We start from the raw sequence: 22,504 nt of genomic DNA, 5'->3' as shown, positions 1-22,504 counted from the left end.
AAAGCGGGAGGCAATGTTGAATACAACAGTGGATGTAAAACCCCTGAAGAAGAGAGATTACAGTCCAACGTGACCCCCGTAGCCCCGTCACGGGGGGGCGCGCGCACCTCGTAGTCAATGCGGAACGTCTGCACGAGCCCGAGGTCGGTGAACATGCGCAGGGAGGCGGTGATCATTGCGTCGTGGTCCAGCGAGAAGTCGTCGAAGTGGAACTCGTCGATGCCAAGCTCGCACACCAGAGGGATCTCCGCTGCCTACCAAGGAAGGAGGAGGGTGCAAGGGGGGCAGAGGGGCAGGGGAGCAGAGGGTAGTGGGGAAGCTAACTCCCCCCCCCCTTTTTCCTGAAGACAACCGTTTGCGTTGCGATTGAAACGTCGTAGTTTTGTTATTTTTTGCTTATTTTCTTTGAACCTATCTTCGTGACTTTACCGAAAGACCCAATAATATGAATTCCTGCAGTCACGAAAGCATTAAGTCAAGATTTAACCGCCTCTACGTGGAGGGTTTCCACACAACTATTAGATCTTTTAACAAACTTCGAGACAAAAAGGCTCACCTGATCGAGTCGCTCACATTTCTGAAGAGATGCCGTGACACCAAGGTAATACCGATCGCCTTTACACTCACATCTGCTGCTGTCACTTCTCCCAATGCTAAACGGATCTTGTTCAGGGCTGGCTTAGCCCTGATCTCAGAGAGAATAAGATTGCTCCGATTTGAACTAGACAATTTAGACAAGACTCCTCGGGTCATTGACGGAAAAAAATGTCTACATCTGATTGGAAACATGTAGACAACATGACAGCCTCTTCAGCCACCTCAATGTCAAAGATAAGCTGATTTCCAAGTTAAACCTCTTTTCCAAGAAGAAGCCAGGTCCACACATCAAAAGGTTAGACGTTGACAAGATTGTTATCAATCAGAGTAACAGTCCAATTTCAGACAGCCTAAAATCGGTTCTAGCCAAAGGGTTGAATTTCGCAGTCACCCCTAAACACATCCCAGTTCATGATATCATTGTCCAGGTCGACGTAGCCGAAATTGCCACTATCCTCAAAAACGCGAAGACACCTATTAGTAACATCAGTAAAGATTAGTGCTTTGAGCTTTCTCAATTAAAAAATAGAGATTAAATCATCATTCTCTCAGCCGACAAGGGCAATGCCACGGTTATCATGGATAAAACCACATACAATGACAAAATTCAGGACCTACTTAATGATGGTAGCTATATCAAAATTAAAAGAAATCCCACCAACCGATTCATTACGAAAATCAACAATATCATCACTGATTCGACATCTTTGATCGAACCAACCAAGCGGTTTTCTTTAAAACCCTCTGCTGCTAGACCACCTAGATTGTATGGCTTACCAAAAATCCATAAAGGGACACCCCTTCATCCTATCGTCTCCACCATTGACTCACCCACCTACAAACTGGCCCGATTTCTGTCTGAGACCTTACAACCATTCTTTGGTAAGACCATCTCAGCTGTACTCAACTCAGCTCACTTGGTATCGTTAATTAAGGACATCTCACTATCTCCAGGTGATTTGCTCGTTAATTTTAGATGTGGTTTCTTTGTTTACCAAAGTTGCTGTGTTTGACACCATTGCAATCATTGAAGATTTGGTCCAACAAGGACTGAATGCTGGTGAGACACTGCCTCACCAACACTTACTTCACCTGGAATGGAACATTCTACAAACAAGCTGAAGGTACCCCAATGGGTTCTCCCTTATCTCCAGTTGTAGCCAATGTTTTCATGGAAAAATTTGAGACAGATGCCATCCAGGCATCCACTCTACGTCGGTCCTTGTGGAAGAGGTACGTAGATGACACATTCGTCATCTGGCCACATGGCCGACCAGCTTTGAACCAATTCCTCAACTACATCAATTCCATACACCCAGCCATAAAATTCACCATGGAGGTGGAAAAGGATGGAAAGTTACAATTCTTGAATGTTTTAATCGAAAAGAGACCAGATGGCTCAATGGGACACTGTCTACAGGAAAGCCACCCATACGGATGCCTACCTAAAACCAGACTCTCACCACCATCCATCCCAGAAGAATTCCCTCATTAAAACTCTACACCATAGAGCTCAATGTATTTCCGACCATCATCACCTAGCCAGTGAACTGGAACACATACACCAAGCTCTCAAGATGAATGGATATTCAGACTACACAATCCGTAAAGCTATCACCCCAACCGTTGGGAAAGAACCATCTGAGGACCCAATCAAAATCATTACCTTACTATACATACAGCGCTGTCTGTCCTACCAGACAGTCTCGTCCCTTCACCTGATGAAGGCCGCTTGTGTTGTGGCCGAAACGTCGTGAGAATATTATTGTGTTATTTTATTTTATCAATTTATTATTTTATTCTCATTCTACGTGACTTTACCGAAAGAACCAAAGAAGATTCTTCATATATATGTACACATACATTTTGGAAACATCTTCACATCTGGCATTTCCGGTTGAGTTTGAAGGAGTCGCAGGGGTGGGTGGGAGGGCTTGCACACACAGTGCGAACATGGTCCATTGTCCGAAACGTCGCTTATTACATCTGTCTTCCGTGTCTCCTGCCAGTGATATATATTCAATCGACGAATATGCGCGAACACAAATCGTCCGTTGAAATCCCGACGACGCCCGCAATGGTGGGGGCTGTTACCTTCAGCGTGTCTACCTCGGCCTTGGTGCAGGTGGCGTGGTAAGACAGCACCTGCAATCGCGACAACGGGGTGGGGTGGACGTGACGGTCAACGCGGCGTTTAGCGCAGTGGTTCTCAGCGCTTTTATTTGGCTACTGTGCACCCATTGTTGTATGTGTATACATGTGAAGTAGGCTGGAAAACAGGAAAACTCAAAGTGTGTTGTTGCTGTTGTTCGGAAAAATGGAAGGAACCCGAAAGAGAGGAAGACCTAATGGAGAATGGCTTGGACGACGACATTAAGAGTTTGGTGCCAGAAAGATGTGCACACTGCTTGAGTATATTGGCACAAGACAGAGGAAAGTTTAAACAAATGACGAATGTGCAGTGGACACCTATGGGCTATTTGCCCATGGATCGTGATGATAATAATCCCTTGTTGAATTTTGTTTCAACCGAGTACGCCCCTTGCATGACCCAACATGGTTCTGAGAAAGAAATGTATGAATCACGTACATCAATATTGTAGCCAATCGTCCATTTTGTGAGGTATCCTTATCTGAGGCATCCTCTCTCTGAGTCATCCTCTCTCTCTCTCGGAGTCATCCTCTCTCTCTGAGTCATTCTCTCTCTGAGTCATCCTCTCTCTCTCTCTCTGAGTTATCCTCTCTCTCTCTCTCGGAGTTGTTCTCTCTCTGAAGCATCCTCTCTCTGAGTCATCCTCTCTCTCTCTCGGAGTCATCCTCTCTCTCTCAGTCATTCTCGCTCTCCGAGTCATCCTCTCTCTCTCTCGGAGTCGTCCCCTCTCTCTCTACGAGAGCAAGCGCATACTGTGCAGCGGCGGTGGCACAGGGTCACAAGTTGAATTCTTATTCATGCTCATCTGAGCAGGGCATCACGTGCCACAGGGTCGTTTCTGTGCTAAAGTGGCGATTATTCACGCATCTCAACAAGTCTATTTCACCTGCTGGTGAAATAAAAGATACCGCTACAACTACTCAGCAGCACAATCAGAATTTTTATTTATACTGGAGGAATCCGATTAGCTATGAAGCTCTTTTTCACAGATGTCCAGCAGCAATGGGGTGGGTGGGCGTGGGGGGGAGGTGTCTTCCAGGATTTCTGTCAAAATGTGCGGTGATAATTGGGATCTGGGCCACCACAAGAGCTGTCCATAGGGTATGGCGAATCGGGGTGACTGCCCCGGGCCCCACGCTTTGGGGGGGTGGGCGACCGTGCTTCGACGTCACGGTGTCAGATGTAACACTTGCGCAACCTCCCCCCCACCCCATGGACGGCCGTGGCTGCCACCACGCACAGGTTTAGTATGTACGTTGAACGTCTTTCGCACCATACGTAGCCAACCGTGTGCTGCGCTAAATCGGAGGTGCGGGGAGAAGACCAACAAACTAAACGCAAAGAAGCAGTTCAAAAGAAAGAAGTTTTCAATCTCGATTACAATAAAACCTTGGATTGCGAGCATAATTAGTTCCAGAACCGTGTTTGTAATCCAAAGTACTCGTATATCAAAGCACTCGCATATCAGTTGTGATCACATGACGCTCGCCAAACAAAGCGTATACGTACTACTCGTATTGCAAGACCTCGCTCGATTATCAAATTAATTTCGATTTAAAGCTTTCGTGACTGCAAGGATTCATCTTCTTTGGTTCTTTCGGTAAAGTCACGTAGAATGAGAATAAAATAATAAATTGATAAAATAAAATAACACAATAATATTCTCACGACGTTTCGCCCACAACACAAGCGGCCTTCATCAGGTGAAGGAACGAGACTGTCTGGAGGACTGTCTGGAGGACAGTCTCGTCCCTTCACCTGATGAAGGCCGCTTGTGTTGTGGCCGAAGCGTCATGAGAATATTGTGTTATTTTATTTTATCAATTTATTATTTTATTCTCATTCTACGTGACTTTACCGAAAGAACCAAAGAAGATGTATCAAATTAATATTTAAAAAAAAATGTGCTCGTCTTGCAAAACACTCGCAGACCAGGTTACTCGCAATCCAAGGTTTTACTGTATTTAAAAGTGACATAGCTCCAGCGGCTGGCTTCCTGGAAGGAAGAGCAAATGCGCCTGGGGTCTGAGAAAGAGTGCGCCACGCGTCAACGTGAATGATCAATGGGCGGCGGCGGTCGGCACTCACATCCAGAGCCACCGACTGCTTGGCGAAGGACTTCTTCACTTGATTGTACATGATGGTGTTATTTATTCCCAGTCCACAGAAGATGACAAAAGCCTGGCGAGAAAACGGTGCACGACAAAAAACAGAAATCAACCGTAATGCTTCGCCCCGCGTTAAAGTTAAACCAACACAAAAAAGAAGAGAGAGGGGGGGGGGGGGGATAAGTGCACTGATTGACGCCTTATTTCGTGACAGCAAGTAAACAGCGGTGGAAGGGGAGAGAATAATAAAAAAACATATATACCTCGAAAAGCCTTTGATCATCGTCGTCAAAAGGCTTGCCATCGATCCGGTTCAGAATCTGCGCAACACCTGCACACAAAAGCCACCACGGGTTGATATTCCAAAGTGCCTGGGATTCGATTCCTGACTTAAATTAAACTAAACACATATTTTTTTATTTTACCAGGTAAGGCCCACTGTAGCTATGTAGCTGTTTTTCAGAAGCGAACTGGCTATCACAAATGATAGCACAATTAAGTGGCTTATCATGTGGAAACTTATCAGCCAAAAACTCGAAATGTGGAGGGGAAAACCGGAGGACCCCGAGAAAATGCCTAATAGACAGCAGGCGTCTGGGTCGGGATCGAACCCCCGACTTCCTGTATACCAGGCGAGGTAGTTAACATCTCACCACCTCGGCGACTCGGGCGCTGCGTGAAGCGATGCCATCATTATTAGCGACGTAGTTGAATGCGGTATATGATGGCCATAAACAAGTCTATCCTGGGCATGTGTTTACCCGTTCATTCAGGGGTGTGTGGGCAGCACCATGCCCAGCCGCCTTCGTCTCTTCAATGCTGATATTTACGCACGGCAGAAGCTACTCATTTCAGGCTGAGTCGACATAAGGGAGGCCCAGGACTGTTTCAAACATCTGCCGCTTGTTTTTTGGTCATGATCGGGAATCGAACTCTGGGTCGCCGGGTTTGTAGTGCAGTGCGATAACCGCTATAGTGCTACACTACTGCTCACAGATGCATGTGTGTGCGCACGCATACAGACACGCACACACTTTATTTGTTTTTAGTGTCACTCTTGTCAAATTTTCCTGTGCCCTGCAAGTTTTCTGTTGAAACAGAAGCCAGCTCCCGCTGCACGGAGAGGGAGAGGCACGCGGCATATCGTGGTGCAATACACGTGGTGGTGGTTAGGCCTCGGCAAGGTAAGGTAAAAGGTAAAAACAACGAGCCTACCTTTACCCTACCTTTTACCTTACCACAATACAATAATTCTACCCTACTTTTTACCCTTCAGCAGGTAAGGTAAAAGGTTAAAAGCAACGAGCCTACCTTTTACCCTTACCCCATACAAATTACCCGATTACAGGGTAATTACTGGGGTACTACTACACATGCAGGTAAATGCTAGGTAGAGCGCTTTATTCATATAGAATACTCTCAATGATTCCAATTTTACATGCTTTCTTTTAACTCACTCTGTTGTTGTCGTTGTATCCTCAAATCTTGTAACTCAATTTTAACCCACGTCCCAATGTGGTATCGACTGCAAACTTGGTATACTTATGTCATACTGATGACAATACGATATTCTATCATTAAAAATAAAATACAAATATTTTTAAACATCTTTTATATGTTATGTTTCGGCTTGGGTCGAACTAAATAAAAATATTTTTAAACATTATTTTTTATATGTTATGTTTCGGCTTGGGTCAAACTGTCCACAGTCAACTGACGTTGGCTGTAATTGCCCACGGCCCCTTAGGTTGTGGCAAGCTCGGGTCCACTTCCTGGAGTCGTGGAGTTCTGCCATTACCCGTACATTTCATAAAAACGTGTTAAATTTTTTTTTTATATTACTTATTAAATGGAGGCCACGGACTGCGCCACGGAGCTTTTAGCGGTAAACAAGGCACCGTATTTACCGGGTTAATATTTCGCGCTACGTTTACCCTACTGGGTAATTCTTCCGAGCTACCTTTACCCTACCCTTTACCTTACTCCTTTGCATGTCGACACCTTTACCCTTTACCTTTACACTTTTACCCGGTAAAAAAGGTAAATTACCTTACCTTGCCGAGGCCTAGTGGTAGTGGCGGTGGCTGTAATGATGTCCTTTTGCGACGTGAAGTTTTGCGGGTTTCGGTCCATACCCGACCCTAGTTCTAGTACCCGCACCGCTGTGGTTTAGTTTATAGTGGAACCCCTGTTTTACTTGACGCACCCAATGACTGGGTGCAGAGTATAACAAGGATTACTGCAAAATAACAGCGTTTATTTTTAATTCAAATTTTTATAGTTATTAAATTTTTTTATGGTGGCAAGTTTGCTACTTACCCGCAGGGAGTGAAAATATCACCAGCAAATAATACCAACCAAAATCACCATCATAACAGCAGCAATAACAAACAACACAATTCTATAACCCGACAATACCTGTTTCACGGATTTCTTCAAATACAAACGCCGACGGATGACAACTACGGAGTGTTCCGCCAGTTCTTGAACAGATTAGATAAAACGTTCCAACGACAACTCCAGCCTTAGGCGGTCACCTCCCCTTCTTCCCCAGCTGTCGAAGCCTCCCCCCACAGTCTTCAGCATTCATGAGGGCTACTTTCATTCCAGCGGCGGGGTGGTTTTTCGTGACGATCCACTCCTGGGTGGCGGACAGGTGAACAGAACCGTTGTCCACTGCAAGACTCCAGATGGTTGTGCTCCTAAGCCAGCCATCTGCCGTCACCAACAATCCTGGCCCCAAGATGACGCTTGCTTACACAGCGCACATTTGATCAGACCAGTAGGCCATTGAAGAACTACCAGTTGATTGTGCTTATGAGCCAGCGAAACTGCTGTTACACCGCTCCTGGCTCCAAGACGATGCTTGTTGGGATGGCACACTTGTGAGCAGTCAACAGCAGAACCCCAGTCGCTCACAGGCCAGCAAGTTGTCGTCACCACCACTCCCGGCTCCAACTTCAGACCGTCGTCCTCTTCAAGGTGGCCGCCTCGTGGCAAAAATTCACCTCCATAACAAAATGGCCGCCTCACCAATACACCCGGGCACACTGCGGTCGTGACGCAGTTTGAATATCTGACACCCACGCTATGTTTCTTTTTCACCTGACACTTTGCTCAGCTCCCGAAATTTTCCTCTGTCATTACTTAGCTTATTTCAGGCCCCAATGGCCCTCACTTCAGGAAACCAAATGTTCTAACTCGTATTCTCTAAGCCGCATGGCCGCCCTGCGTATCCCTTCACTCCTCGTCCCTCTCGTCCCTCCCCTGTCACCTGGTTCCCCTTTCCAAAGCTCCACCCACTCCTGTCAATCCGAACCCCTCACCGATCAAGAGACACCCTGCCCACGAAGCGTCCCTGCCCCCAAACCACAGTGGCCCAGGCAGTCAGAGCCACTCAGCCGCAATCTCACGGGGAGGCGAGCGATGATAGCCCACGAGATGCGACTCGCTAAGCCCATGACCGGTTCGGACACTGGAATTGAACTCAGGTAGCTGAGGTTCACAGGGCAGCAGTGCATGATCAACCGCACCATGTTCTCCACCCAGTTCCATTTTCATCATCATCATTATCACCACCATCAGCCGAGGTCAATCCACTGCTGGACGAAGGTCTACTCCAAGCTGCTGCTACCAAGCACTTCTGACGATCCTGCTATGTGAGCAACCGGCACACGAACGGATTGAATCGCTCCATCTCCTTCGGTGGGTTCGTCCTCTTTAATGCGGATCATGTAGTTACCAAACTCACTCAGTAGGGGGCACAGCTGGTGCGTCTGCCAGTCATCTCAGTCAGTCAGCCCATGGCACCTGCTGGGTTTGTCCCGTGACCCTTTCTGCCAGCGAGCCTTCGACACTTCACGTGGCCCTCGGGGTGCACCTTGCCTGGCACAGGCGCCGTGTTGATGTCACCATCACTTCGTGGTAACTGGCGGGTATTATTGCTTGCTCAGCTCTTTTCGGTTCCGCTCTATCGACTTTGGCTGCTCGGAGCTCGAGTCGGCGAGACCGCTGCAAGTGTGACGGGCAAGAGACTCCTAGCCGCTGTTGAACGGCCACTGAAGTGGCTTTCACCAGCCTCCCCCGGGCGTCTGCTGGGAGCTGCCAAATGAACACTGCCACTGCGAGCGGCGGAGGAGGAGGAAGCAGGAGGCAGTGCCGTCTCGGCAGGAATTAATTAAACTCCAGCAAAAGGGGAGTGTTTCACACACTCCCTAGGAAAATGCATGCTTTGACTGAGCTCAGGGCATCCGCGTTTCTCCTCCCAATACTGCTTGTCAAAGCACTTCACTCGCAAGCAAAAGGTTGTGTGTCCAAGTCCCGGTCGGGAATCGACGAAGGTTATTATCATCGTCACCGTCGTCGGCATCAGCAATGATCAATCCTCTGCCGGACGAAGGCTTCACTCTGCACGCAAAAGCCGTCTGCCCCCTCCCTTAACGATTTCACAACGCGGCGAATGATCGAGCCTCCTCCTGCACACCCAGGGGGATTGGAGCGGGGAGTTCGTCGCCAACAAGGCAGAAGCGTTCCTGAGCCCGTGACGCACGGCCCTCGTGACTGGAACTCTTCATGAAGAATGAGTGACGGGTCCTGGGGAATCTATTAAATTGGCCACGTAGCTCGGCGACAGAGCAAGCGACTCGCAATCACAAGGGGGGGGAGGGGGGGTGGGGCTGACTTAGCCCATCAACCCACTGAGGTCGATTAAAATCACAACCAATTGTGGGGAGGTCTATACCGTGTAGTGGTTAGTCTGTTCTGTTCGCGTTAGCCATTGAGCGTTGATGGGCACGAACGGGACTTACCGATGATCTCGTGGCTGCTGTTCCAGATTGGCACACACAGCACCGAGCAGATGTGAAATCCGGACATTTGGTCTGCGTGCTGCATCCAGACGAATGCACACACGCACACACGTACAAGCGGTATCGGTATATATGTATGTTGCACTTCTTTCGAACCGTATTTGGCCAACTGTGCTAATCGGAGGTGCGGGGGAAGTACAACAAACTAAACACAAAAAGCAGTTCTAAAGAAATTAGTTTTCAATCTAGATTTAAAAGTGCATAACTTCAATGGCTTTATAACATCATAAGGAAGAGCGTTCCTGCCGTCCACAGAAGCGCATCTGAAAGTGCACGGTGCAGTGACCATCTTTGTTTGATCACTAGCCAGAAGCTGCTGCTGCGAGGATGACCGATGTTAGCATACTCATGTACCATGAGTGAGTTTATACTGCTCGTCTCACATTTATAGCCCTGACCCAGTGGTGGAAACCCCACATCCATATGGCAGGGGGCGAGTCTATCCATAGGACAAACACATTTTTTTGATATCCCCTTGCTTGACCACCTCTGTTTTGAAAGACTGCGTTGATGATTTCGGTGGAGCCGTTAACTGAGCTCGAATCGTGATTGGTAAGTTTACCTATTCCAACCCTCTGTGGCTTAATCCACCATCCATTCGAATCAGAGGGGAAGTCAGCGGCAGTTGTCTTATCGAACAATTGCTCCCGACCATAGCAATGTGGAATTTCCTTCGTTGGCTGAGGATGTTTGATGAGCACTGCTCCGAAGCAATATTGATTTTTATTAAACTTAACTATTTTTTATTTACCAGATAAGCCCACTAAGCTATATAGCTCTTTTTTGGAAGTGACCTGGCCACAAATGACAGCTCAATATAGTGGCTTATCACGTGGAAATGTATTTTTCTAAATGGGGGGGGAAAAACCGGAGGACCGAGATGAAAATCCACGTGACCACGGGGAAAGAGACACGCAAACTCCAAATGTACAGGTATCAGGGTAAGGATCGAACCCACGACCTCATGTATACCGGGCGAGGTAGTTAACATCTCGCCACCGTGGCACCATATTATTATTAAAGTTAGCAAAGCAGAAGCACTTGCCATCAATAAGACAAAACAGCAGCAACAGAGAGAGGGAGAGATGAACTCAGGTGGGAAGATGAGATGTCTCAAACTCCTTCATCGCGTCTCAAATCCATGAGCGCAGAATCTTTGACTGAGCTCTCGGAAGCACTTTCGCTCCATACGCCACAGTGTTGTGCAGCACAAGGTCCGGCGTTTCGCTCTTAATGCTGGGAACATCTTCGGGAGCCCATATGGAGCGATCTCACTTCTCTGCAGGGGCTCCCGAAGCCCGTGGAGCAAAAAACACCGGACGGGGTTCGGTGTGCCCAATATCGAAATCTGAGATCCACACCACTCCGCCGCGGCGCGAACCTATGCGGTGGTGGTGGGCCTCGACTCGGTCATTGGCAGGTGAGTGGCGGTGGTGGAGGAGGAGGAGGGGTGGGCCGCTCGCTCACCTTTGTGTCGAAGCGTGGGTCCTGGTAGACGTCGCTGATGTTGACGGGGAGGCCTGTGGAGGCCACCAGCTCGGCGATGCTATTGTTGATCAGCCAGTCAGAGCTCATGGCCTTCTCCAGGCTGCCTTCACACCGGGGGGAGGGCAGCCGTCACGTGACGTACAAAGGTGACAATGTCCACATACGGCGACAGCTTTGCGCTCCCGATGACGCTGCCCCCGGCGAGATTGTCGGCCGCCGGCTCTCTGTCGCGCTTCCGCAAATGTCGTTCGGCCGCACGCGAGACGTCAGACATCGTCGTGCGCAACAGCAGGCAGTGCAGCACCACAAGCACCCCCCCCCCCCGCCGAAAGCTGCTTCAACGCGCATGCACGCACGGTGAGCTGAAGTATCGATCGTGATACTATGAACGAATCGTGATGCGTCGTCCCACCCCAAGAGTGCACTATTAATGATTGGCCTTGGCATGAACTGTTTAGTGCGAGGCTGAGAGCAGTGTGGGAATTGATGTGGCGGAGGGGAGGAGGAGGGGGGTTGATCGGCAAAGTTGATTTCACTACGTGGGCCATGAATTGATATTGATGACCGCTTCTGAACTTGCAAGGCCATCCCTAATGGTGTAAGAGTGCAGCAGGAGGAGATGTGTGTACAGTACGTACGTATGTGTTAACTTCTTTTGCACCGTACGTAGCCAATTGTGCTAATTGGAGGTGCGGGCGAAGGACCGCATGAGATGGTGAAGTCTTGCCGTGGGATGCTCTGATGCGATGTTTGGTAACGATCAGCTGGGGAATGAGACATCATCACCTGCTCTCCGTGTCGCCGCTGCACTTGGGCGACATCAGCTCGAAGGTTTTGCTGAACTTGACAACCTGCAGAGATGCAACGGGCATTCAACCATGTTTTTTCTTCTTCTAGGACTACAATTCGGACAGAAATAGTTTTGAATCGTCAAGTGGCTTAATACACAACAACAACAACCGCCATTCGCCACTAAGTGGCGGTCACGTCACCACAGCACTTTATGCCAGGCTATGTGCACTTTGAGGCCACGTGCAGTGCCGAACGCTCGCTGACAGGAGATCATGGGACAGACCCAGGTGCCATGGATTGACTGACCAAGATGACTGGCAGATGCATCACCTGTGTGCTTGTCAAAATATGACAAATACTTCGAGCCAATTAGGACTGTAATTCACAAATAAATAATTTGCCTACTCTTATTATTAAGGAATAAATGCCCGTAAAATACCATGGTGTTATGACATACGTGGACTAACTGCCTCTCTCCATGCACGCTGGGATGGTGATAGTGCAAAGTCAATTTCATGCATGCCATCAAACTATTGCTCTATTCCATACACAACCCATGTTTTTTTTAATGTACATAACCCCTTTCCCATTCGGAGACGTCTGCAAGTTACAGGGTGGGTTGCGTTCACCGCTGAATCTCGGATCGCGCAAACGGTTGAGCGTTAATTTTATTGAGACATTGCACTCGCCGCAAAGAACCGTAGCGACACGATCGCACTCTACAATGGCTGGCGCCAAACTGTGCCACATGCCCTCCCGCATGGCCTTTTACTTATGTTCCTGGTCCAACGACGTATGTGAATAACTAATGACGTAAATGTACGTTACATAATTGGAAATTGAAAAGGGATCATTATCTTCACAATGTCACGATCGCCGCATGTGTTATTGGGACGATATCAGAACATTTGACCGTGAGGTTGCCCAATTTGCGGAGGCACCTGCTCACCGGCGACTCGATGTCCTCCAGCAGAAGCACGGAGCAGCACTCGCACTTCAGCAAGGCCTGGGCGCGGTGCATGATCTTGCGGACAACCTTCTCCAGGTGTGTCTGCTCCTCGAACAGGTCATTGACCACCTCCAGAAGGGCCTAGAAGTAATTCCACGTAGCAGCCCCCCCACTCCCGAATGACACTTTGTCACTTACATCATTCACCCAGCCTTATAGCACAAAGGACTGGCCAGGTGGCACCGGTGTTGAGAGCAACTGACTCATCATGGGAAAGTTACACTTTCAAAAAATGTGGTTCAGTTGGTCGCCTCGGCCTACCGTCACTTTGGAGTTCGATTAATGATTTATAATAAAAGGGCCTTTGTCCAATCTGCTGCCGAATGAAGGCCTCCCCATGATGTGTCGGTCAAGAGGATTGTTTGGCTATACTTCACCATTCTGGTCAGTGCGTGTTTGTGAAGGGGGGCCCAGGAGCAGTTCCAATACCACTCGCCACTCATGTAATCCATCGCCGGGAATCAAACTCATGCGACAACACTGCTCCTCCAACAGCATTTAAGGTGTCAGCGTAATGAGTTTCCCTTTGTGGAGAGTAACATTCGTAGTGGTGTGGACAGACTAGGTCTTGTCATGGAAATATGGAATTGTATTCTCACTGGCTCCAAGCTGCTAATGCTCATTTGCGCAGAGGGAATACTTTGACTTGAAACCATAAACATGCAGGGAAATAAATTCCCCTTCTCAGATTAGTGTACGGCGCCAAATAAGTTCAACATACATGCAACATACATGCATACATAAAAACAGAAGGCAGAGACATCGCTTTTCAACAATCAGCGTTTACAAATTGAAAACATGGCTCGAGAGTTGTTCTGCCCCATGACAGATATGGGGGTGTTGATTACACAGGAACTTCCTGATATCGTGTTGAGTTTGGTCACGTGACCAGAACGTTACGATTTAACATTCTCTAAGCCATGAGGCTGGGTATCAGCCATTACACAGAGTACAAAATGGAGGCACAAATAGCGTCTCAGTGAAGACAGGTGCATCTGTTCATTGTGGGACTTTAAAGAGCATTGTCTGTAAGTTCGTTTACATTCTAATAAGACTGGGAATGCTGTTATAATGTTGGGATTGCCGTTATAATGCTGTAAATGCCTTTATAATGCTGTTAAATTGTTATGATAAATATGAGGCCTAGTTAACAACGAAGCCTGCCACTTGCATTATTGTGAATGTTACTTGTAATTGAATAAGTCGAGTCAGACTTGTACCCATGTAACTTTAATGTGATCTTGAGAGCAAGGATGAAGAAGTATCTCATCCATAGTTCAGTGTTATGTGCAGCGCTGTGCATTTAGTCTGCAGTATGGTGATTACACAAAGTGACCTTATTTAACACAGTAGCTTGTTCTCTTGTATAGTTATTCAGTGCTAATGGAGGTGCCTGGTCCATCCAATACCTATTGAGTTTCATGTTATCTAAGACAATGTTATAATGCTGCAGTGTTCATTGTGAAGTGGAGTACGAAGGTGCGTTGTGGAAACAGCGTGATTACATGATCACACAGTACGGGTTATCTTGGGTCAGCCTGTAGTGAAGGCAAATACAGTGCAGGTTATGTTGGGGCAATTAAGCTGGGGTAACCGTGGACGGCTGTGATTGGTTGGTGCTGTTGCTGGGGCTGGAGAGGCGTCTGGAAGTCTGAGGAGAAACAGGTGCGACGGTCACGCTGAGCGCCGTTGGGACGCGGGTTAATTAATTGGGGGTGTAATGAGAGCGGGTACAAGAGTGGGAGTCGGAGTCAACAGAGGGGGTTGAGTTGAAGGAGGTGAGCTTGGAGATGGGTTGAAGTTGAAGAGCTTAAGGGAGCTGGAGTGAAGAGTTGGAGTTGGGAGCTGGACGAGGCAAGACGTGGAGTTTGGAGAAGAGTTTGGAGACAGAATTGGAAACAGAGTTTGGAGACAGAATTGGAAATAGAGTTTGGAGACAGAATTGGAAACAGAGTTTGGAGACAGAGTTGGAGACGGAGTTTGGAAACAGAGTGTGGAGCGAAGCTGAAGAAGAGAAGCAGCTAGCAGTAGAGAGAGCGTAACGATAGCGGAGCTGAAGACCCTGTGTGCGAAGTCGCTGTGTGCGAAGACGCTGTGTGCGGAGTTGCTGAGTGCGGAGTCGCTGAGTGCGGAGTCGCTGAGTGCGGAGGAAGCGAAGTAATTGTGGGGAGTGGAGAGACAAAGGTGGCGGGCGAGTCGAGTGAAGCATGGCGAGCGAGCCGTGGCGACTAGGATACTGTGGAATGTGGAGGACATGCTGAGAGTTGTAAATAAAGCGGTGTTCGAAGAAAGACAGAAGTTGTCCGAGTGAAATCTAACACTACAATTGTATTGATATTCCAAGTATTAACAGATGCTGTATTTTGTGCTGTGTTTTTCCATCAGTTTTGCCTCATTAAATTCATTAAATACGTTGGAGTCGGATGTTCACCCTGGCTCTGAAAGTTTATTGAATGCGCGGTTAACTACTCAGATAGTGGTGCAACGCAGCGCACAGTGAGGCCGAGACAAGAGTCAATTGGGATTAAAGGCCCCTTTCGTGAGAAGGAAAACTAACAAAAATATGGTAAAAATGTCATGACCGAAAAATTATTCCATGGAATGTTAAAACTTACAGTGTAAAACGACAAAATCCACACGAAAATATGTTGCGCCAAATATAAAACATGCCTGCTCTGCTTACAATCACACACAGAACACGGCAGCAGCTACATATATGGGCAGTTTCTATCGGCAGGCATAACCACGGCAAATACATAGTTGTTTTTTAATTAAAAGAAACGCCCAGTTATTACATTTTAACAACTCAAGGAATACATTTAGACCTGCTACATTGCGTGGGCGGAAGTGTGACTCTTGGTGTCTCGTAAAAGTGGGTCGATGCCATCTAGAATCAGGCGTTAGTGACGCCAGTATATTTTAAGGCGTTAGTGACGCCAGTATATATTTTCAGGCATTAGTGATGCCAGTATAATTTAAGGCGTTAGTAATGCCGGTAGATTTTTTTTATGTGTTAGTGACACCAGTATATTTTAAGGTTTGAGTGACGCAAAAAAATAATCGCTCACTGGAGAGAAGACCAGAGAGGAAGTGACCAAATAATTCGTCAAAAACACTGGCCCCCAATAGAAAAAAATTAATAAGCGACGTTTTGGGCATTGACCCTGTATTTAATCTTTCAGGGCAGTGTTGTTGACAAATGTGATGAGTGTTTTTTGCGTGTTGTCGTTAACTGCGTTTGTGCCGCCACTGTCAACACAGCAGCATTACCACAAACTTTATTTAATGTTGTAAGAGCAAGTGAGCTCTCCTGGGGGACAAAGAGGCAGTTAATTGAAACTATAAATAAATCATTTTATTTTACCAGGTAAGGCCCACTGAGCAATGTAGCTCTGTTTCAAAAGTGACCTGGCCACAAATGATAGCTCAACGAAGTGGCTTATCATGTAGAAATATATAGCAAAATACTCTAAACGGGTGTTTATTCTAAATGTGGATGGAAAAACTGGACGACCCGGAGAAAAATCCACCTGCCCACAGAGAGAATATGCAAACTCCAAATATAGAGCAGGAGTCAGGGTCGGGATCGAACTCACCACCTCCTGTATACCAGGTGAGGTATTTAACATCTCACCACCGTGGATTGATTGGCAATGAGCTGTTTTTTTTTAATTGGGAGCTCTGGACGTTCCCAGGGATTAAACAAAACATTGATCCGCATCTGATCGGGCAGCTTTAGAAGCGTACCACACAAATCCATCATTGAGATTCCAAGGGGTTAAGGCGCAGATAAATTGTCCTTTGAGGTTCACTCAAGTCCCATGGAATTTTTTGTAAACAATGAGCGGCGCGTGATCCAAAAGTGGTGGTGGGCGGGGGGGAGGGCGATCATTTTCAACCATGGACACGTAGTACGGCCGGATATCCCCGTCGTCTTGGCCTCTTTATCTCTGCCTCTCTCGTTCTCTCTCTGGGGGTGGGTGCATGCGTAGATCGCGTGGAGTGGGTCGAGAGCTGCTCACCCGACTGCGGTCGTATTCCTTGCGGGACGCGGCGAACAGCTGAGCGTTGGCGATGCCGATCCCGCAGAAGGGCAGGTACATCTGCAGCACCTGCGTGGACAAATCATGCGCCGCGATTTTGGTGAGCGGCCTGTTTAACACACCGAATGGGACAAAACAAAACAAATCTCACTTGCTCTACTGTATTGATAAGGCAAATATTCCCCAGTATAGCCTTCACAGACCTTTTTTTTTATCGGTGGGCAAGTGCTGTTGGCACGTGGCAGCGATGAAAGCCGGAACGGCACACGAGAAGGGGTGGGTGGCCTGCTACCACGCCTGGCTGCCCTTGTCAAGGGCCGGTTCAGATCATCGTCACTGACGTCGGTAGCTGTGAGCGGGAATCGAACTCAGGTCGCCGGGTTCGTTGCGCTGCGATATAACTGCGCCACCGCTTGCTGTATAATCATGATCATCAGCAGCTGGGACGATCTTTCCACTGCTCGATAAGCAACATCATCCATAAGCCGTGAAACCATCTCACGCACTTTTACGATTAAACAATCCATCGGGCTCCTGCGCACGACATAATCTCATCGGCTGCCATATCAGCGTCAGATGATGTTGACATAACACGATAATAGGGATTAGTTTAGTACACACAATTGAATGGATGTACAATGTGCTTGCAAGTTGATATTTACGTGCGAAATGTCGTACTCAGATTGCAAATGTTGTGGCTTTGCTCTCCAACACACTGGTATTGCTGTACTAGTGTTGTGTCGTAACTATTGACACCCAGGAGACTTGTAAAGGAAGACGGAGACGAGGATTGCTACATAGCGCTGCTTTCCATTTATTCACAACTGTTACACACTCTTATACACTCTGTTGCCACTCTCTACACTCGACGCTTACACACGTCAGAACTCTGTCCTTTACGCGGACATCCCTCAGCTATCTCAGCCCCGGTACGGCTTCCCCTATGTCCATCACCTCGTCTGCCCCGGGCGGGGGCTCACCCATCACCGCCCGGCGACGAGGTGAGACCTCTACATCTCTAACCCCTCGATGACATGACGTCATCACATCACGTATTCCCTCTACAGATGACATGATGTCATCCAACTACTCCTCGACACTAGTAACGAATTTGCACGTTCTGTTTACGTGACAAATCATATTAATTGGATGTGTCGGGCGGTGGCGGGTTTAACGACACATTTATATATTTACGCGATCTAACCCAAAAAAAACCCTCTATCATGGATGATAGCGGTCGCGAAAGCCTCCTACTACGTTTTAAAACAACAAGATAACCCGAAACGAAGTCAGGCAACAGCCCTTCCGTCACAGCACAAAGAGAATCCAAAGGTGCAGGCGGCCAGGGACGTCGAAAATAGGCGACGTGTCGGGCAATGCCCCTCTGCCTCTGGATATCTTGACCTCTCTGGCCTCTCCACGTGCACTGAAGAAGGGTGACTGCCCGAAACATCGCCTATATTTTTGTTTTATTTCTAGTGCAGTGCTATTGACGGGTGTACCACAGTGATTTGTGTTTGTTCTTGGCTGTGGGTATGCATCACTGCCAATGCAGCAGCAGCAGCGGCGGCGGTAGCACAGCCTGAAGACTGCGTGTGGTTAGATTCAGCGTTAGCTGATGCTCAAGTCGGGTGGCGCGTTGCGCTGCTTTACTGAAGGCTGACGACGGCACGCAACATTGTTCAATGAGGGTGATCAATAAGGGGAACCAGTTCAGCTGTGTTCGCATTGATTCATGCCTAAGCATTGTCTCTGCACGCGTTTCTTGGACGGCGCCAATCGCTGCAACCCCCCCCCTCCCCACGGCCTTTTGACCAAATCGCCTGGAATGTGCACGAAGACTCTAGCTTGGACAGCTAGCACACATCGATGGGCCACCCAAAATGCAAAAAACACAGGCGTTATAGGCTGTTGCGAGGCTACGGTGCGGTCAGCGGTGCTGCAAGACTCCATTGTTATACGCTCCCCGTTGTATTCTCCCCGACATTGTCAATTCACACTGACCGGCGTGGTGAAGTATGTTGTTCAAATTAACCCCACCACGCGAACATCGTGGGTAGGCCCTCGTCCTGCAGTGGATATACAGAGGGCGTTATGGCAATGCTGTGTATATATACGTGCATGATATTCTACTGCTAGCAATAATGCACAAGTGCAGACAACAAAAACAAATTCGTAGCATACGTGCTATGAAGAAAGGACCATCGCTAACAGCGTCGCCTGTTCTATATATACTTTTTGTATGAGCTATGTTTTTATTTCTTTTTTTTTACCAGCTAAAGCCTACTGAGCTGTATAGCTCTTTTCTCAGAATTGACCTGGCCACAAATGATAGCTCAACAAAGTGGCTTATGACGTGGAACTTTAGAGCAGTAGCCATTTACTCTGAACGCACGATGTTCATTATAAATGTGGAGGGGGAAAAGCGGAGGACCCCGAGAAAAATCCATGCGACCACGGGGAGAGTGAGCATGCAGACTCCAAATATACAACAGGCGTCATGGTCGGGATCGAACCCACGACCTCCTACACACCAGGCGAAGTAATCAACATCTCGCCACCGTGCCGCCCCTTTTTTATTTTAAGACCCCAGTCTCGTTGACGGGTGCGTTTCGTTGTTTTTGTTTGTTGTTGCAGACCACAGATAGACAGCGAGCTTTATTTGGTACAGCAGGCGATTGCCCGTCGAGAGCAAACACCTCTTTGTCAATGGGCGGGGGGTGAGATCTGTACCAAAATAAACGCCGAGGGACATGCACAACGGGCGGCGATCCCTGCCTCTGCCACCGCAAACATCACCTGTGCGCCAACGGTGTCGCCGGGGCTCCAAGCGGCTAACCGGCAGAACCTCGTGACTGATGTCCGTGCTGGGGAAATAAAATCCCCCCCCCCCCAAAAAAAAAAGAAATCTCAAAGCCAGAGGGGAAAACGTGGACTTTATTGCATCCATTGCTCACCGGCGTGCACACTAAGCGAGCTGGTAATTGGAGGAGTCCCCTGCTCTGATCGGTGCTGAGTGGCCCAAATAAAAGAGCCGCCTCATCCGTGAGGGAGCCTCCGGTGGCCGGAGACGAATCAAAGGGGTCAGGTCGCCGGGGCCATGGATTTCTGTCGATGCCGCCCAGGGAAATTAAACCGGGGCGTGCGAGCGGTGCGCCGCACGCGTCTGGTGGGCGGGGGATGTGTGCGACTGGAACGATTGCGCGGTGCTGAGATCGGAGAGGGGGGTGGCTAGGGCACGGGGCGGGGGGGGGCTATTCTGATACCAGAACAGTCTTAAATACCTGAGCCCAGAATGGCAATGACCTGGCCAAGCCCCCTTCCCCCAAAGAAAATCCCCCCCCCCCCCGCCTGCTCTATGAGTCCAGTGTGCCTGATACCGTCGATGTAACTGGTAATGCCGTCCAAAACGTCAGGATGTTGCAATGCATGATGTGAGGGAGGATGTGGAATCAACATATAAAAAGAGAGTTTAGGAATTTCCAAAACTTTATTTGGATAAGCACGGTGGAAATGTTCCACTGTTGTTGTGCCTTTATTTTACCCACGACAAAGGTCACGTGTCACACGTTGGTCATCATTAATAACAGAGGTCATCGGTTCCTTCCGGTCTGAATAAAGACCCCATTCGACTCACGTCAGCACATTGACAATTCCTCAAGCGAAATGTGCGACTGACAGACTGACTAACCCACTGAAAATGTGTGTTTCCGTATCGTGCAGACATGGTTAGACACGAGTACGTGGACTATGCCATGGATACGCGAGCCCCAGCCATAGCAATGTGTAATTTACATTACTGTCTTGGGGCTTCTAAGCAATTGGAGTGCACCAGCCACATTGACTCGAGCGGGGACACATAAAGGCCCGGCCGCCTTTGTCTCCCCAGGTACTCATTTGCGACTGAGTCGACCTAGCTGAGGCGCAGAATCATTTAGCGTAACTAGCGTGGGGGCAGGGGGTGTGCCTTGCCCCCCTCTACCAAAGCTACGAGTTGGGGCCCTCTTGACAACCAACATTATTAACCGCCGTGAGAAATGTTTTCAACAGTGTTGGGGCCCCCACCTGACCGATTGCCGCAACCCCTTGAGCTGATAATGTAGTTACTACGCCACTGCCCAGAAGCGGTTCAGATAATCGTCACTGGTGTTGGTGGCCGTGAGCGGGAATCTAAACTCAGGTAGCCAGGTTCGTAGCGCAGCATACACTGTCACCGCTACCTCCTTCCTGCACATTGACGTTGAATTGATTTGAAACTGAATCCCGGTCGAGTTCGTGCAATCTTTAGCCCAGATAGTGCAACGATATAAGTTTTTTTTTTGCTGCACGGCCCACCTGCTGCTCCCAACGCAGCTCCAGATGGAAGGTGTTGAGCGGTTATTTACATTTTCGCCGTTCTGGAATTATCAACACTATTTAAATTATATATATAAAAAACACACGATGAATCATTGAACAATTGCCCATTAAGAGCGTTTTAGTAAGGTGCCATTAAGGCGGCGATTGCAAACTGGCAAATGCGTTTGATTTTCAATTGCGACCATGGCTGGGAGCGAGAGCGCCTGAGCACCACGCGACTGGCTGGCTCTCGCCCGCAAGCCATCACTGGGGAGCGTTTAGAGACCGAGGCATTGCCTATCGATCGCCTACTTACACTGCTCAACACCTAGTAGTAGTGAGTAGCAGTAGTAAACTTTTGCTGCAAACAACTCACTTATTTTCCCTAGCTTCAACCCCACGACTCCCTTAATATCCCCCGCATAACCGCCACCCGTTACTGTTTACCTCTTCACATTGTCATTTTTGGCTTTCACTCATTAACCCCACTCATTAAATCCATTCATCGTCATTTATTGTTAACAAACTCTGGGATAAGAAGGCTCAGCTAATCGAGTCTCTCACCTTTCTAAAGAGATGCCGCGACTCTAAGGTAATACCAACCGCATTTACACTAACTTCTGCTGCTGTAACTTCTAATGCAATACGAATTCTATCTAGAACTAGCTTAGCTCTTAAATGTGTCGTATTTATTACGACACATTTATAAATAACGCGATCTAACCCAAAAACCATTATTATGAATATTACGAACTAGATCAGTTAGACAAGACACTCTACAAATCACACTTATCATTGATGGCAACAATGTCCACATCGGATTGGGAACATGTAGACAATATGACTGCCTCTTCAGCTGCAATGATGTCGACCAAATGTAAGGACAACTTGATTTCCAAATTCAACCGCCTCTCCAACAAGAAATCGGACCCACACACCGAAAAGCTAGACGTTAACAAAGTCGTAATTAATCGCAGTAACAGTTCACTTTCTAATGGTCTGAAAACCGTTTTAGCTAAAGGACTAAACTTTGCAGTCACACCTAACTACATACCAGTTAATGATATCATTGCCCATGTCGACGTGGCACTCAAGGGCCTGAGTCATAT

At 48.0% G+C, this 22,504-nt stretch overlaps 1 protein-coding gene across 3 annotated transcripts in view; it reads right to left on the bottom strand.

Annotated features, from left to right (window-relative positions):
• PDE11A (phosphodiesterase 11A) overlaps positions 1-22,504 on the bottom strand; it is a 101,784-nt gene that overhangs the window by 30,920 nt on the left and 48,360 nt on the right. For all 3 annotated transcript variants that reach the window (XM_032958513.2, XM_032958515.2, XM_032958514.2), the window contains 9 exons: positions 17,037-17,126; positions 12,955-13,095; positions 12,000-12,064; positions 11,193-11,313; positions 9,666-9,744; positions 5,121-5,188; positions 4,838-4,930; positions 2,692-2,742; positions 108-254 (listed from right to left, as the gene is read on the bottom strand). In XM_032958513.2, coding sequence (XP_032814404.1) covers positions 108-254; positions 2,692-2,742; positions 4,838-4,930; positions 5,121-5,188; positions 9,666-9,744; positions 11,193-11,313; positions 12,000-12,064; positions 12,955-13,095; positions 17,037-17,126 — 855 coding nt within the window. The remainder of the gene's footprint in view (positions 1-107; positions 255-2,691; positions 2,743-4,837; positions 4,931-5,120; positions 5,189-9,665; positions 9,745-11,192; positions 11,314-11,999; positions 12,065-12,954; positions 13,096-17,036; positions 17,127-22,504) is intronic.

This window comes from Petromyzon marinus, chromosome 2 (genome assembly GCF_048934315.1).
Source record: "Petromyzon marinus isolate PM22_M1 ecotype Great Lakes invasive population chromosome 2, UKy_Petmar_22M1.pri1.0, whole genome shotgun sequence".
Lineage (NCBI taxonomy): Eukaryota > Metazoa > Chordata > Hyperoartia > Petromyzontiformes > Petromyzontidae > Petromyzon > Petromyzon marinus.
The sequence above is the reverse complement of the archived record's forward strand: the minus strand, read 5'-3'. Positions and strand labels throughout refer to the sequence as shown.